General features: G+C 37.9%; 1 protein-coding gene across 2 annotated transcripts in view; it reads right to left on the bottom strand.

Moving 5' to 3' along the window:
- The window catches only part of Amph (amphiphysin), a 319,372-nt gene that overhangs the window by 21,262 nt on the left and 279,905 nt on the right, over positions 1-18,205 (bottom strand). For both annotated transcript variants that reach the window (XM_067156011.2, XM_067156012.2), the window contains exon 6: positions 6,224-6,261. In XM_067156011.2, coding sequence (XP_067012112.2) covers positions 6,224-6,261 — 38 coding nt within the window. The remainder of the gene's footprint in view (positions 1-6,223; positions 6,262-18,205) is intronic.

The following is an 18,205-nucleotide window of genomic DNA, read 5'->3' as shown; positions in this document are numbered from 1 at the left end:
CACCGCAGCGCGAGGTCCAAATTGGGTTCCGCTAAGAACTGAGAATCAATATATCCACGCGCAGTTTCCACCTTCTTCTCAACCAGAAATTCAAAAATAACTTCATGTCCAACAATTCAACAACGCAACCGATCAACACAGCTTTAATACACCAAATGCCTAATTTCTCCGCTTAAGTGATCAGTGTCAAGCCGACTCGACATCAAAAGAGTATCACTCTTTACTCTCCAGACTTTGTACATACTTGTATATATGTTTATATGTGTTATTTTACATTGATTCTTTAGTACAAGGACTACTGACATCCACGAGGTTATATTTTTACAACTCTAAGCACCCCACTTGTACTTTGTTCCAAACTTGTTTGTATATATATTATTATTATTATATATATTATTATTTACTACTCACCTGTACCATACTAACATTTCTCATCTCATTACCACACTTCACTTTATAAATTATAAATCCATACGATTATTACAGTTAAAAATGACATGTTTTAGGATTCGACAACAACTTATGTATGCTTTAATATGGCTGATGATGACCCCTAGGCGGGTCGAAACTAGTTCCATGTAATTTATAACATTGTAAATACATATTAGTACTGAATAGGTGGAAACCTTTACTGTGTTACTATTCATATGTTATAGGAAGGGGAGTTAGGGATTGGAATAACTTACCAATGGCGATGTTCAATAAATTTCCAATTTCTTTGCAATCATTTAAGAAAAGGCTGGGAAAACAAGAGATATGGAATCTGCCACCTGGGCAACTGCTCTAAATGCAGATCAGGATTGATTGATTGACAAGAAAGGTCAACTGCGATTTTGAGAGATACACTCCAAACAGCACAAAAACCATCTGTATAACTTAAAAGTTATTTGAATAAACAGAATCCATAATCTGATGCAATGCTTTATAGGTACATCTTTCACTTTCCTTCTATCAAACTGGCAGAAGATGCTTAAGATCGGTATGAAAGCATTCCATAAGAAATTTAATCTATAAGTTTTTTTCTTCCTAAATGTCTGATGTTGCACTAACACATCAACAGTTTTTGGTGGTGGAATGGATGGGAATGCGCTAGGATTGGAGAGGTAGTGGTCGTGGCCTTAATTAAGGTACATTGCAGTATTTGCCTGTCTAAAAATGGGAAACCAATGAAAAACCAAGAATCCAAAAGAATAATATAAGTACAAAAATGTCATGGTTATAAGGAAACCGATGGCATTTAAGGTCAACTTCATGTATGTTACTATCCACACTACTGTTAGGTTTGTTTATTTAAACATGTGATTCATTCTATACTGTTCAAAACATTCTGGAATTTTAACAGAGTGCCCTCGTGTGTTGTAGTGAGGAAGGATTGGTAGACCTACATGGCTCTGATGATACAACGCTACTGGGAGTTGAATTTGTTATCTCCTTTAGTTACTGTTCATGGTTACCTTCAACATTACATTGCTGTGAATATTTTGCTAAGTTTTATAGGTGTTTACATTGTACAGCCAGCAGAAGATACTTAACAGCTGTTTGATGGATGATGTGGTTTATGTTAATTAATGCAAAGTAGTGGACAAACAATATTTGGTCAGAAGTCAAACAAAACTCAATATGAAGGATGGAAATGAAACAGTAAATGTATACGGAATGTTTAATAAAGAAAAGTTTTGTGCACAAGCAGCACAAAAGCTTCAGGTATTGTAGAGATGGCCTAAAAGGTGACACACAAGACAGCTGCTGAAAATGGTAACACGATACGTGAAGTGTGCTGCGTAGATCATCAAAACTGAATATAACATTTCATTTGTAAGTGACATTGGTCATGGCTTCAAGTTTATATTTTGACATTCAGTGAACATACAAATTTCAGATGAACAACAGCTGTCACCCAGAAGAAAACAGCTTAACAGAGATAAAACGATTATGTTATGTCCCTTCCTAGCAATACAGATACATGTCACAAAAGGCAATCCAAGTTCTACGAATAATTAAATACGGCAACTACACAATAGCTTCAAAACAAAGCAGATTCCTTCCATACTGCATTTCAAATTAAATGAATTGCCTCCCACATGTGCCGAATGATTTATACAACAAAGAAATTAACTTTTAGAGTAGTTTCTTTTCATACAGAATTATTAACTGTTGGTAAGCCCAGGTCTGTTTCTGGTGGGATATACAGTAGTTTTTAGAGTGCACCATGTCTTCTGGTATGGGCTAGAACAAATTTGTTACTTTCATTTACCTGTCTCAGTCTTATCTTTGGCTTTGATAGTATGAAACTGAAGTACAAACAGTGTAATAAAGAAGCGCAGACATCAGTGGTATGGGAACATTACGAGAATGAATGGACAATACTTTTACCTTACTGTCCAAGGAAAGAGACCACGGGGAAGGGCCAAGGAAACGCTGCATAGAGGCAGTGAAATCAGATGTGGAGGAGAAAGATCTGAAATGGGAAGATGTCCTGAAACAGAAGATGTATGCAGGCAGGAAGAGATGGCAAGCACTTGTACACCACACCCAGGAAACAGGAGGTGGAAAATGATGATGATGATGATGATGATGATGATGATGATGATGATGATGATGATGATGAGCAATGTCATTCTTTATGCAACTAGTCACTGTGATGAACGGTGACAGAGTGGTGCTCAAAGGGTTGGTTGGTGTGAGCATTTCAGTGCGCCTGGCAGACTGATATGTAATATATTGTCTGACAGAGTGAGGAATGCCACAGGAAACTACCTCACTTCTCATGTCCCTAGCATGGCTCTTCTGTGACACCTAGGCAATTTATGACAGCTGACAGTGAAGCAGTCAAGCATCTAACTGGCCTCCTGAAGTAGAAACAAGCATGTCCAAAGGTAAAAAGAAAAGGATTCAGAAGAACTGGAATTGATGAGGAAAGAGTCTATCCATTTGAAGACAGTGATACATGAAAATGTGAAGATTATCCTTGTCTTTTTATGTTTCCATGTTTTTCTGTATCTATTTCTCAATTGTGCTTGTCCCATTCTGTGTTCCTTTTCATTTCATTTTTATATATTGCTTGTGTAATTAAACATTTTTGCCAAACAGTGGCACCACCATTGTTCCTCCTCCTTACATGATAGCATATCAATATGAAATAATCCTCAGATATGGCATAGTAACAAGACTAACAAAGAAATAACATATGAATTGAAATCATTAAATGAATACTGAAGCAATTCTAAGTATCTTAACAAGAAACAATCCATCTCAAAACACAACAAGAGATTACACAGTTGCATGAACTTGTCACATGTGCAATGAAGGAACTTAAATCAACAATACAACAAGCGTTTATGCTCTCCTACAATGATTCTGAAATTATACTCACAAAATTACAGGCACCAATTAAAAATCACCACCCATTGTCATCCCAACATGCACGAATGGGATTTCAACACAAATATTGCTAAACACGCACGCATATACAATACATTCACAAAAATAGTATTATAGAATGTGCATGAATTACACCTGCTGAATTAAAATATTCTATTATTTTTAATGTATTTGTTGTAAAATATAATTTGATGTCAAGAATGAGATATCTGTATGAATATTACCAACAGTACTTTGAATGATGGTTGAAGTATTATTAACTTCATTTATTATGTGAATATTCTAGAGTATTCGGGAGATAGTAGGTTCGAACCCCACTGTCGGCAGCCCTGAAAATGGTTTTCCGTGGTTTCCCATTTTCACACCAGGCAAATGCTGGGGCTGTACCTTAATTAAGGCCACGGCCGCTTCCTTCCCACTCCTAGCCTTTTCCCGTCCCATCGTCGCCATAAGATCTATCTGTGTTGTGCGACGTAAAGCAACTAGCAAAAAAAAAAAAAAATCTAGAGACAATTAATCAGAACTATAGGGCTGGGCACGATAAGCTGGCCCACCTTGTCTTGTTAGATATTCAACACATTCACCTGGTCTGAAGCTATACTTTCTACAACACTCATCCATTATAGGTCATCCCTTCCTCACCTCTTCACTGTATTGGCATCTGTTACAGTTTTCAATGCAACCTATGCGTTGTGCACGAGCATAACTTTCTTATTATCAGAGCAAATGAGAGCATACACACATACCAACTCTGTCCAGGAAACACAGAATTATCCAGGAACAAGTTTCCACACTGTTCAGTACCAGTGAAACGCAACATTCAAGAGTACAAAAGGAATGGCAATGAATGGATCCGTCGCAAAAGCGCCGAAGAACACAGCATCTTTTGTCTGGTCACCTCAACATGTGGCAAAAATTAATGAAATGATGACAAAGAGTCCTCCCAAGTTAACCACCAAACTGGCTCAAGAAGTCAATACAGACCATGTGTTAAATGCTTTGAAATTCAAATTGTAGTTAATGACAGTTGGATTTATGGTTTGGTAATTGTGTGAATGATCTTGACAAGAGTAAACATGTGAATTAACAGTTGGATTTATGGTTTGGTAATTGTGTGAATGATCTTGACAAGAGTAAACATGTGAATTATCTATTGCAGGTCGTTGAACATGGTGGTAGATGGTTCTTTGGATCTAGTTTTGTTTATAAATATCAACAGGGTATGATTTGATCTGTTGAGTGTTAGCTCAGTAACTACCTGTTTAGCATGCTGGCCTTTGGTACAAGGGGTCCCAGCTTCGATTCCTGCCCAAGTCGGGGTTTTTAACCTCCAGTACTTATTTCCTCTGGCTCGAGAATTGGATTTTTGTGCAGTCTTCAACATTAGATTTCATTCCAGCTAGGTCCCTATGCTCACAAATGCGGAAGTCACCCATGGACGTCAACTCAGAGACTTGCACCAAAACCTCTCCGTAGGCCACGTGGCATCATCATCATCATCATTATTATTATTATTATTATTATTATTATTATTATTATTATTATTATTGTCTGTTAGGTTGTATACCTCCAAGAACACCAGGGACTGGGTGGCTACATAAGTAAACCCTAGCATGCGGTGACTGCCACACGCATTTACTGCCAAACAAAGTACCAATATCGCGAGGAAAAGAGGCAGAAGGTGTCTTCCACCATCTTCAATTCGATAGTATTTAGGAAATAGCTGTGATTTGTTACAGAACATAACATATGATCCAGAAGAACCACAGGAAACATTAAACGGTGGTACACACAGCAGTTTACATGCCTTGGACAGATCCTATCATTCCAAAACAGTCAGCATTTAGAAATTGAAGCAAAAAAAATCCAAAAAACAAAACAAAAAACAGATGTAAAATGTATTGGGCCTTTGGAAGCTATATGAAAGATGACTTACCTCTTTGTTTGAAAAGGGAAATATTTACCTTGTGCATTAATCTCACACTCAAGTATGGCTCACAAACCTGGGCACTAGTGCAAAAACAAGAAAATCAAGTTACACTGGTAGAGAGAGCGATTGAAAAAAATACGCTAAACAGAAGTCCGAGAGACTGAATCAGAAATACAGATCTACGTAGCAGAATGGTGTGAAGGATGTGTTAATTCAAGCCAAGTCCCTGAAATGGTGAGGAAATAACATGAGAAGTCCAGATGACAGGTGGAGCAAGGCGGTCACAGAATGGATATCTCTGTAGAAATTCAGGGGAAGGCAGACAAGAAGATGGTGTGACAAGCTGAAGATCCACATGGGATTACATCATGGTTAACGACAGCTCAAGAAAGAGTTCAGTGGAAGCAACTGGGAGAGGCCTCTGCCCAGCAGTGGGACAATGACGATGACAAAATATTCTAAAGAGGTGAAAATACTGAATTACAAAAACAGTTCTTCATTAAGCACTTCAATTTTTCAGCAAATCACAGTTTTGCCTGAACAGTTTAAACTCAATCCTAAAACATATTCCAGGATTATGCAATGTCCATGTCTCAACAATCTTATCCAGCCAAGATCCAGAGTAAATCTATCTCAGCATTTACAGATGTCAAACCAGAAAGTTTCTTTGTTACCCTATTCCTACAAGCAAGAAGATTCCTTGCAAGCAAACCATTCCTCAAGATAAAGCAAGAAGGGCTCTCTGTCATGGAGTGGGCCATCTATTTACTACATGCTTGAGTACAGTGTATTCACTACAGTCTTGCTTCCTTGCAAGACACAACATTCAACTTACTTGGACCAAAACATGCCAAAGGTTGCTGACACACAAGAAGCCAATGCACCATGCAAACAAACAGAAATATCACTTACCTGGTCTTGCTGGTGATGAAGGCAAACTCTTGATCATGCTGCAACAAGACAAATAACACCCATTATTTTAACAATTTAACAAGAAAAATAAGCAAAAAGAAAGGGGAAAAACAATTGTTAAGATGATAGATGCAAGGGACATAACAAAGAACAATATCTGTGCCCATCTCAAAATTGCAAGCTGTCCACTTCATGACCATACTGATGAGTTAAATCAACTTATTAGATTAAACTAGCAAGGTACCCGTGCTTCGCTACGGTATTATATTGAAATTTATAATTGAATGCTTATTGTTTTAGATATATAATCCGCCGAAATTCGCGATCTGACACTTTTTCAGCGAGAATCCACCAAAATTCCCGATCTGACTCGTTTTCTATTAGATTACGGCACGTTTCCTCCCATTTTTCAATCTTCCTTTCCAGCAATCGATTTCGTACTTCCCGGGCTAGCCTCAGGTATTCTTCCCGGTCAGTTGGGTCCGTAAATCTTTGCCATACCGTATTTTCCTATAATCATTTTAATCTGGATAAAATCCTTCAGGAGATCCGGCGTGGTGTCATATTGGGTGCCTTGGCGGCACTGAACCCGCGGCCGGACTGCATTCTTAGTCATTACCCGTCCAGAAGCCGTTTCCAGCGCGGTCCGCATATTTGACGACGGTCCGGAACATTATTATTATTATTATTATTAATGTTATTCTTATTCTTATTCTTATTCTTCTTATTACTATTATGTGTTGCTGGGATGAATGATGACAGGGAAAACCGGAGTATCCGGAGAAAAACCTGTCCCGCCTTCGTTTTGTCCAGCACGAATGTCACATGGAATGACCGGGATTTGAACCACGGAACCCAGCTGTGAGAGGCCGGCGCGCTGCCGCCTGAGCAACGGAGGATCCTTATAAGAACATTAAGAACAGTAAAATCAATTGGTCTCACCTCCTTTTCCACCCCACCGCCGTTAATTTTTAATGCCAACCCCCCCCCCCAAAATAATTAAAAGAAGGCGTGTTTCTTTATGTTTAAGGGAGATTCCAAACACCAATGTTCACGTCTATTACCTTCAGTTTTGAGATATAAGTATCCCCATAAATATAATTTACTTTTGTCACTTCATTTCAAACTACTCCCCCCCCCCCCCCCTCCTAAGTGAATTTTCCCGCAAAAAATACTTGTTTCTTTAATAGTGATGGATCTTCTAAATACCAATTATCACGACTCTAACTTCTTCACTTTTAGATTAATGTGTCCTCATGAAAGGAATTCAACTTCTTTACATTCCCGCCCCCCAAGATGGTTTCCCCCCCCCCCCAAAACGCGTTTTTCTTTGTTTTTAAAGGAGATCCAAATACGAATTTTCACGTCTGTAACAACTTTAGTTTTTATTAGATATATATATTGTCATAAAATTAAAGTCAATTAATTTTTCAATTCTTTCACCCCCTCCCCCCGCTTCATTGGATTTTCCGAGAATACGTGTTTCTTTACTTTTAAAGCAGATTGCGAATATCAAATTTCACGTCTGTAACATCTTCATTTTTAAGATATCAGTAGCCTAATTAAAAGAATTCAACACCATTTTCAGTCACTTTCACCCCCCCCCCCACCCTCCACCCAAGTGGTATTTCCGAAAATTAAAAATACACGTTTCTTTATGTTTAATAGAGATAAAAATACCATTTTTCACTTCTGTAACATGTTAAGTTTTTTTAGATATACTGTAAAAATTCTCATTTTAAAATTTCACCCCTTTTGGGTTCCCCTTAAGTGGAGTTTCCAAAAACAAATCACCTATGTTTCTTTACATTTACAGGAGATTCCAAACACCCACTTTTTACGTCTGTACCATTTTACGTTTCCAAGATAATCTTTCAAAAAATTCACCCCAATTTGTCACTTCTGTTTAACCGCCATTAATAGGATTTTCCAAAAAATAAAAAAATACGTGTTTCTTTATTTTTAAAGGAGATCCCATATACAAATTTTCAGTTCTGTAATGTCTTCCGTTTCTGAGATATATGTATCCTCATTAAAGGCATTCAACCCATTTTTTACCCTTTACACCCCTCCTATTGGGATTTACAGGAAACAAAAAAATACGTGTTCCTTTATTTTTAGAGGAGATTCTAACTACCAATTTTTATATCTGTAAATTTTAAAGTTCTAAGATGTAGACACATTCATTTTAAAAAATTCACCCCCCCTTTTCACCCCTCAATATTTGGATTTTCCAAAAACGAAAAAATACGTGTTTCTTTACATTTAAAGTAGATCCCAAATACCAATTTTCAGGTCTGTAATATCTTCAGGTTCTGAAATATAAGTAGCCTCATTAAAGGCATTCAACCCATTATTCACCCTTTTACACCCTTCCTATTGGGATTTTCCAAAAACAAAAAAATACGTGCTTCTTTATTTTTAAAGGAGATCCCAAACACTAATTTTCAGGTCTGTAATATCTTCAGTTTCTGAAATATATGTAGCCGCATGAAAGGCATTCAACCCCTTTTTCACCCCTTTTCACCCCTCCTATTGCAATTTTCCGGAAACAAAAAAATACGTGTTTCTTTATGTTTAATGTAGATTCTAAATGCCAAATTTTACATCTGCAAACTTTAAAAGTTTGGAGATATAGATTCACTCATTTTAAAAATTCACCCCCTTTTCACCCTCCCATTAATTGGATTTTCCAAAAACAAAAAAATACGTGTTTCTTTATTTTTAAAAGAGATCAAAAGTACCAATTTTCAGGTCTGTAATACCTTCAGTTTCTGAGATATAAGTACTGGTATACTGATTAAGGGCATTCAACCCATTTTACCCATTTTCACCCCTTTTCACCCCTCCTATTGGGATTGTCTGAAAACAAAAAAATACGTGTTTCCTTATTTTTAAAGAAGATTCTAAATACCAAGTTTTACATCTGTAAACTTTTAAACTTTCGAGATATAGACACACTCATTTTAAAATTTCACCCCTCTTTTCACCCCCTTAGCGAAGGAATATCCAAAAATCCTCTCTTAGCGAGCACCTACATCTTAATATGAATATATTCTCAAAATTTTATTTCGTTACGTCCAGTAGTTTTGGCTCTGCGATGATGAATCAGTCAGTCAGTCAGTCAGTCAGTCAGGACAAGTTATTTTATATATATAGATTAAGGGTTAAGGGTTGAATAAGAAAGGATAGATGGAGTATACTTAAAATTAAACCATTGTAGACATGGATTTTAATTTTAAGTATAATGCATCTATCTTTTCTTATCCAACCCTTAACCCTGTCCTTTCCTTGTTCAATATTAAATAGTAATAGTTTTTTAAAGTTCCCATGGGAAAAAATGATTTAAGGTTTTTAACATGCTTACTATACATGTATTATCATCTAAGGTTTTTTGGATACAGCTGAAAATGATCACTAAGTGCTCGAAACATGTACTGTGATTGTTAATGTTTTTATAATTTTGCCAAAGGTATGTAATAAAGTATCAATTAGGTGGTAATTTAATCTAATAAGTTGATTCATCTCAAAATTTGCATTATAACAACACTGATGTCGTGCTGCTCTCACTCCTCCATCCACGCATCCTACAGCACGGTGCACTGTCAGGGCAGCCAACAAGCGGCGATATTCAGATAGGTTGCCTGTACGGAGGAGTGGGGACAGTGGTAAGCTCTACTCTCGCGTTCATCTCACTGCTTGTGCTTGGATGCTTCCTGCCCCCTCACTATATGTCTCATCAACATTCAGAAGGCAGTCCTCAAACCACATTCCCAACTCTTCACACCATGGATACACCCTCAGACATCACACTAAGAAAACTGGAATGATTTCCCCTGGACATTTTGAATCCAGGACATAAATGAACTTGCAAAAATCTATATTCCCCCTCCCTTCCTTCTCTCTTAACTTTGGTTTTCAACAAATTCCATGACATTTCAATGTTCCAGATATGAATTTGAGAATCATCAGGTCACATATAGTCTGCTGAATATATCTTTATAGAAAACAAAACTCAGGGAATTAGAGTAGATGAAGCATTATCCTATCCTGTAATGATGAAGGGGGCGATCTGCAGGGCAATATTGTTTTCTTATACTGCATACAGTAGTGCAAAGTATTTTTTATGACAGGTATATTATTGACAGGACTTCATACCTGCAAGCAGAATCAAAACAAAATAAACTAATGGTTCAGACTGCTTCACAATGTTGTGGTTTTGTGTACTTCAGTAGAAAGGAACATTTCTTTCATCAATAAACTTCCATTTAATGCTACGGTTAGATTGAAAGAAAAATCTGACCTTCCAATACTTGTTTGTTTTTCACTGCTAGTCTATGTAATTATGAAACATATTCCAGCTTAAAATCTAATTACATTATTTTAAAAAGTTCATGTTTCGTTCCTAATATGGAACATCTTCAGCTCAAAAAAGGATACAAAAATTGGCATAAATGGCTCATGGGGAGGAGGAAAATGATGATGAAATTACGCGGGAGGAAGTTGAAAAGGTGGCAAATAAACTCCAATGTCATGGCGGAATTTGAGGTGACGCTATGAGTGTGCTCTGTGTTTATCCCGTGCTAACTGCATTTATAACAGCATATATAGTACGTAAGTTGTGTGAAAAGCGGTGTTAAGTAGTAACTGGTGTACGTTGGAAGATGCCTTCAGTCAAAGGTGCACAAGAAAGACTGGATGTGAAGCGGCTATGAACAGGTTCGAGGCACGCCTAGAACTTGTTGATGGCTCCCAAGCCTCCAGCACAACCAACCCTGCTGGTAACTCCCTAGCTTCCTTGAGGCAGGAATTCATGGAATTTAGGTCTGCGATAACCAGTGAACTCAAGTTGCTTAGATATGAACTAAACAGTCTTGAACATAAACTGGAGTAACATGATGAGCTACTGGATGAGGCAGAGCAGTACAGTAGAAGAAACTGCTAGCTGATGCATGGTATCGCCGAGGAGCCAAATGAAAACGATTGGAGAAAAGTGAAGGACGTGTTCTCCAAACATCTAGAGTTGGAAGTGCCCATGGAAGGGATCGATAGAATCCACCGAACTGGAAAGCCTCAGAGAACAGCAGCTGAGGTACCAATAGTGGGTAAGCGGCCGATTATCGTCAAGTTCGCTCGCTACTGGGAACATTAACGTGTGTGGGGTGCTAAGCGCAAGCTCAAAGGCACGAAAAGCCTGATCACTGAATCACTGACAAGGACATGTAAGGTAATTTTAAATTCTGCACAGGACCGATTCAGCATGAGAAATGTGTGGACACTAGATGGTCGTATCGTGCTTCCAGACAGCACTAAGAAGATTATTTCCATCAATGCGGATTAGTGGGATAAACGATAACAAATATGTTTCTTGTAATTGTTATTGTTGTTATTATAGAGTTCTTAAGAATGTATGAATGTGTAAGTGCCAGCAAGTGATAGTCAGCTGTCTCATTCTCCAGGAAGTTGAGGTGAGTTTCCTTCTTTAAAATAGCATGTATTGTTATCTTATAATCTACTTGTCAGAATTCTTAGTATTCAGCTAGACAGTTATTGTTCTCCTGGACCTGACCTTGGCAGTGACAATATCAATAATCCCTCCCTCCTGGGCTCTCCCTTCTACGCAGGTACTCTGTTGAAACAAGCATTGTCGTCCTCTTCTCACAGCCTGCAGTGTTGCAATGGACGAAATTCAAGCAATACTAACGAAAAATAATTTACATATACTTATCAGATGTAAGGCTTTTCAGGCGTTTGCTCTATTAACCAGCGTTTTGTCTTAGGTCTGACACTAGACTCGTCAGAGTGGGATGTGTCAGATCCTACCCACTTCCATTACATATACTTTGCATTTCTGAAACCTGGCTGACTCCAAGCATTCCGTCCTCCATGGTTGATATTGATCGATATGATCTAATATGTTTCGTTACATAAAATGAACTTCATTATAAAGCCCGTATTGTCGTAAGTATACTTTGAAGGTTGAGTCAAATGTTCCACCTTTACAAAACCAAGATTCATTATCTAATTATTTACATATCATTTTTTAAAATATGGCGCGATATCGTTCTTGAACAGTTGAATGCAGTCGATTCATGGATCAAGTTTACTTCTGAAGCGGATGTCAATAATTCTTTACATTTCTTAGATGTTACTATCAACAACAGCTCCAACAAATTCTCTTACATCATATTCAGGAAGCCCACCCAAACTATTAATACCATCTGGCAAAATTCAATGCATCCGGAATCTCAAAAAAGAGCAACATTTTATATTTTGATCTACAGAGCTTTTCATGTCCCTTTATCTAATGTAAATCGTAAAAAAGAACTCGACTCCATCCGCTCAATAGCAAGAAAAAACGGTTTTAGCAAGCATTTTATTGACAGGATAGTCAATAAAGTTACTAACAAATCCAGTTCAACTCTGCTTAGAGAAACAAAAAGAAAAACAGATAAATACGCCACTTTCACTTATACCAATAATAATATTTACAATATCACTAACATCTTTAAGAAGCATAAGATCAATATTGCTTTTAAAACAGTCAATAATAACACTAATCTCTTTTACAACCAATATAAAATTAACAATACTATGAATAAATATAATAAATCAGGCGTATATAAGTTGAATTGCAACCAATGTCCCGCGAGCTATATCGGACAAACGGGAAGAGGCTTTTCAGTTAGATATAAGGAACATATCAACGCTGCTAAACACAGAAGATATTCCGCCATGAGCACTCATATGACAGAGTCCAATCATTTCTTTACTTCCATAGAACAGGACTTAAAAATTCTTTATTTTCATAATAAGGGCACTTTACTTAACGTTCTAGAAAACATCTATATTAATATAGATCAAAAACGTAATCCCATTCACACTTTGATGAAAATTTAGAAACCGCGAACGTAATTTTCGAGGCATTGCTTAAAAGTTCCTACTTTGACAAACTTACAAACAAGCTTCCACGTGATAGCTCCGCACCTATTGATTCCAACCTTCCCCTACTTTCCCCTCATACCAGCTCCCACCACACACGACCTCCATAGTTCGCCCCCAGTTAGCCACAATCATCCACGCTGAACTAGTCGCTCTCGAACAGGCAAGAACGTAAGTAATCAGATGTGCCGCACACTCTTTATATATTTTTTCATTTATTGCTTTATATCACAAGATACAAAAACTTGCCTATTTTAATACTAACAACAGCTATCAATCTCGTTCTAGGGCCCTTTACTGCACATTCCATGCATGTTATTGTGTTCAAATATTCCATCTAACTTCTCAGCTAGAAATGTCAACATCATGCCAATAAGACGACCTTAACATCCGCTCACTGGATTCCTTACACATCGTCTTTATGCTACTGGATTTAACATTGTGCACCACATTATCAACTTTCACTGACACAACAGAATATTGTATGTCAACACAGCACCTTCATAAGAAGAATTTTAACGCCAAGTTTTACTGAATCATCCCACATGGACAATTTTAATTTTAATGTCAACAATATATTTTTAAGTGTTGTGCTCTGAACAATCCTGAACACTCTTCACCATTTTAACTGACGTATTCGGGTACCCAAATTATTTTAGTGTGTTGCTTTGTCCTTGTTCTTGTTGCGTTCTCTTAAAGACTTTTGCAGCTGATGATGTCTACAAGTTAGACGAAACATGTCCCGTCATATTTTTAAAAGTTATATGTATATAGTTAGATAATAAAGAATCTTGGTATTGTAAAGGTGGAATATTTGACTCAACCTTCAAAGTAATATGTTTTGATCGGTCGAATGGAAGGCGTGGAGGCGGGACAGAGATTTACTGTAGAAATGACCTAAAGAGCCGAGTTATATCTACATCTTCCCAGGGTGTACAAACACGGCCGGAATTCATGTTCGTTGAAGTAAATATTAACAGACAAAAGGTGATGATTTCTGTCATATACAAACCGCCTGGTGTAACAGATATGACCGAATTCAAAACGTATTTACTAGACTTCCAGGCTATTTATGAACACAACCATTCATCATCATCATCATCCTCCTCCTAAACCATCTCCAGTTTCCCGGGTGTGGTATATGAGCCTCCTCCATCTCATCTTGTCCTTGTACCATTCCTCCTCCACCAACTTGTTGTCCCAATCATGACCTCTCAGCAGTACACTGTTCCTAAATAAATCTATCCATTTCCTTCGTGGCTTTCCCATGGGTCGTCTTCCTTCTACTTTTCTGTCAAATTCCTTCCTTGGAGTTCTGTTAACTGGCATCCTCTTCATGTGACCAAACCACTTCGGTCTTGATATTTGAATCTTAAGGAGAAAATCATCTATTCCTACTTCTTCTCTAATTTTCTCATTCCTAATCTTGTCTTTCCTGATTTTCTGGATCATAGTGCGCAGGAATTTCATTTCAGCTGCCTGGAGTTTAGAATTATCTCTATTGGTCAGTGTTGTAGTTTCGAGACTGTATGTAAGAATTGGTGTATAATAGGACTTGTACAATGTCACTTTTGTTTTCATAGGTAATTGCTCATCCCACAGCAGGTGTCTTACCTGGTGGTAAAATTGTGTTGCCTTATTGATCTGATTGTTCACCTCATGTTTTGCTAGGTTGTCATTTGATAAGAACGCTACCCAATCATTATGGGTGACTAACTCTAACCTACTTAATACGACTCATGACAGTAATCGATTAGCAGATTTGTTTACTACTTGTAACATGACTATTTTCCCGCTACAACCCACGAATCACCTGTATGCAATAAACCATTCATCACACATACTCATCGATGTCATTATAACGAACAAGCCAGGTAAAGTAATAATCGAAGGTATATAGAGTATATTAGGTAGGCCATTCCCGCTCACAGTGCTTTCATTGGTTGATCGCGTGTGATGTAGCCGGGAGGGCTAGAAGCGCGCACCTGCATTGCCTGCATGCAGCATAAACCTCAATAATTAGGAAAAATAAGTTCAATTTCTTATAAATAATTAAAAGTTTGGCCTTATAATAAAGTGGTACTTTACATACCACCTAAATTCTGTGATATAAGACTGTTGATAGAAAATATAAGAAACTCTGTGTAATTACATCTTAAAGCCAGCTGTAAGAACAATACATACATAGAAACACTGCAATACTTACTTGTTTAATTGTATTTAAAATTCACGTTTTGATGACTTAGGAAGTTATTGAAGAAGCTGAAGCTGCCCACAGACAACTCTTTTTCGCTGAATACTTCTTCATAGCATCTATATGATTATTTTTTGTTGAGGTGACGTATTCTGATGAAAATCCTAGTTCTGACGTACAACGATATAATATTCTTGTCAAGTTCTGGAAATTTTGAATTTATTATAGAAGTAAAAGTCTGCATTACTCTTTCACATTTAGAAATATAAAGCCCGTGAAAACTACCAAACAATACCTCAAACTGCATCACTTTTTGATACCATTCTTCAGTTGGATGGGTAAGGCCTCCTTTTGAAATGATTGATAACCAGTCGTGGGGCACTTTCTGTGGGAAGGCAAACATTTCACCTTTATCACCCGCGCTGTCATCAACAGAGCGACATTTGAATGCCAAGTAGCCTGCAAGGTATTTAATTGCATCCTGGTTTATGTCTTCATTTTCAAAGTCCTGGCTCAAGTCTTCCAAGTCTTAACAGCTCCAACGTTTCTTTCTGTTCATCTACGGGTACAGGTGTTAACAGCCCCTCAAAAACATCTATACATAGTTCATTGCTTATGAAGCTCAAGAAATCTTCTTCATTATGAGCATCAGGATGAAAAATACCCATATCACTCGGCGATGAATTATTTTCAGCTTCTACTGACACACTGCAGGAGAGAGGGATTTCATTACTCCCTGTGAGTAATAGAAGTCGAATTCTGTTACGAACTTCAAAAGGGGATGGATTGCTATAAAAAACTCCTAGGCAACGGACACGTGAAAAAATTCTCCAAGCAGTCTTTATTTAATCTGGCAGTTAAAATATAAGACATATTTGCATGTTTCATGTCTTCAAAAAATCCTAAGAGAGAATTTATAGATATTATGAACCTCTTCTGAAACGGAAGTAAAGTTTTCCATTTACCAAATCTCACTTGTGTAATCACCTAAAGAAAGCGCTTCAGAATATTTTCCTGGCTCCTTATGTTTAAGCCGTATCCACTCCTAAGGGGAGTCTTTTCATCTTTAGGCACCCTGGAGTTCAACACGTCAAAGGTGTCATTGACTAGCTCAAAGTTGCTTTCAGCGTCCTTATTTAAAGTATACCACACTGCCAGAGCTGTGTGGCTGGAAAACATCTGCGCAGCCATTCTCACATTCTGACGAGATCTGTTTGTTACACTTAGATGAGCCTCATTAATATGATGTGTAGTTGATAGGTCCCCTGTTTGAGTTTGTAATAGGTGTTCCATTGTCTTCTTCTGAAATTCTGAACCATCAGCTAACGTCAAACCTTCATCTAAAAAGTGGTTTCGCAATAATTTCAAGAGGTGAGGTACATCACAGAACACCCACACCTTCCTTTTATAATCCACTGGATTGGCAAAGAAGCTCTTGTCCTTGTGTACGTTTAGTTCCTTCCACACATTGGTATTTTTCCCCCCCATGTCACAAGTTAGCCGGCCCCGTGGTGTAGGGGTAGCGTGCCTGCCTCTTACCCGGAGGCCCCGGGTTCGATTCCCGGCCAGGTCAGGGATTTTTACCTGGACCTGAGGGCTGGTTCGCGGTCCACTCAGCCTACGTGATTAGAATTGAGGAGCTATCTGATGGTGAGATAGCGGCCCCGGTCTAGAAAGCCAAGAATAACGGCCGAGAGGATTCATCGTGCTGACCACACGACACCTCGTAACCTGCAGGCCTTCGGGCTGAGCAGCGGTCGCTTGGTAGGCCAAGGCCTTTCAAGGGCTGTAGTGCCATGGGGTTTGGTTTGGTTTTTATGTCACAAGTTACTGCGACAATATGATGTCACAAGCCTCAAGTTTGCTAATTATGTTTCTTAACAACTCTAACATCGTTTCACATCGAAATTATAAAAAATGGGTTGCTTCAATGCAGCAAAGAGCCCTCGAACCATCGCTACCTGGACGTAGCTCTGAGGCCCTAGTATGCGGTCATCAGATGAATCGTATGAAATACGTCCGTCTATGTTCATTTCATCAAATGTCAAAACCACCATCTTTTCAGATTCCTTGTAATTTACTGCACTCCTCACATTTTGGAAATCTGTAGTACAAGACAATTCCCAGTTAGTACAATGTGCCATAGCACAATTAATGTTATATTTAGAAACCTTACTCATCTTTAACACAACAATCAACACAATACAGAAAATGTTACAAGACTGCGTACCGCAAAATAGACAAATACTGAAAGCGAGTTCCTTATCATTAGGGCCCGGATTCATATGCACTAAAAACTCCAAAAATATGCATGCACATATGCATTAAAAATGTTGAAAATATGCACAAAAATATGCACTAAAAATAACGAAATACACTTACCAAACGCATTATTTAATTTTAACTCAGTGTTAAAATTCATTCCTTGTAAAATGATGCATGGCAGTAGGTTATCAACAGGTTTTCAATGTTCTCAGGGGTCAATGACTTTCTGTTGTCGGACATAATTTATATGCTAAAAATGATCATTCTACGTCAACGGACGTAACTGGGCAATACTTGTACACTGGCCCTGACTGCTCAGAACATTCTTCTAGCAAAGACTGCCTGATTCCACTTATGTATTTGCTTATGGATTGAATTTTCTTCAGTCCTGGGTATGAGTCCAACAACGCACTGAGTTTCCTTTTTTAACTTTTTATCCATTGTCACCATGGACACCATTTAATGAACTGATGGTGTTTCGAATTAACTGAAGGAATCCGTGTAGGAGTGCACCACGAGTTTCTAGGCCCTTAATCGCCTTCGAAGTTGATGAATAATGCACCTGGATGAAACTGATATCT

This window comes from Anabrus simplex, chromosome 1, assembly GCF_040414725.1.
Source record: "Anabrus simplex isolate iqAnaSimp1 chromosome 1, ASM4041472v1, whole genome shotgun sequence".
Classification (NCBI taxonomy): Eukaryota; Metazoa; Arthropoda; class Insecta; order Orthoptera; family Tettigoniidae; genus Anabrus; species Anabrus simplex.
This window is presented reverse-complemented; position numbering and strand designations above follow the sequence as displayed.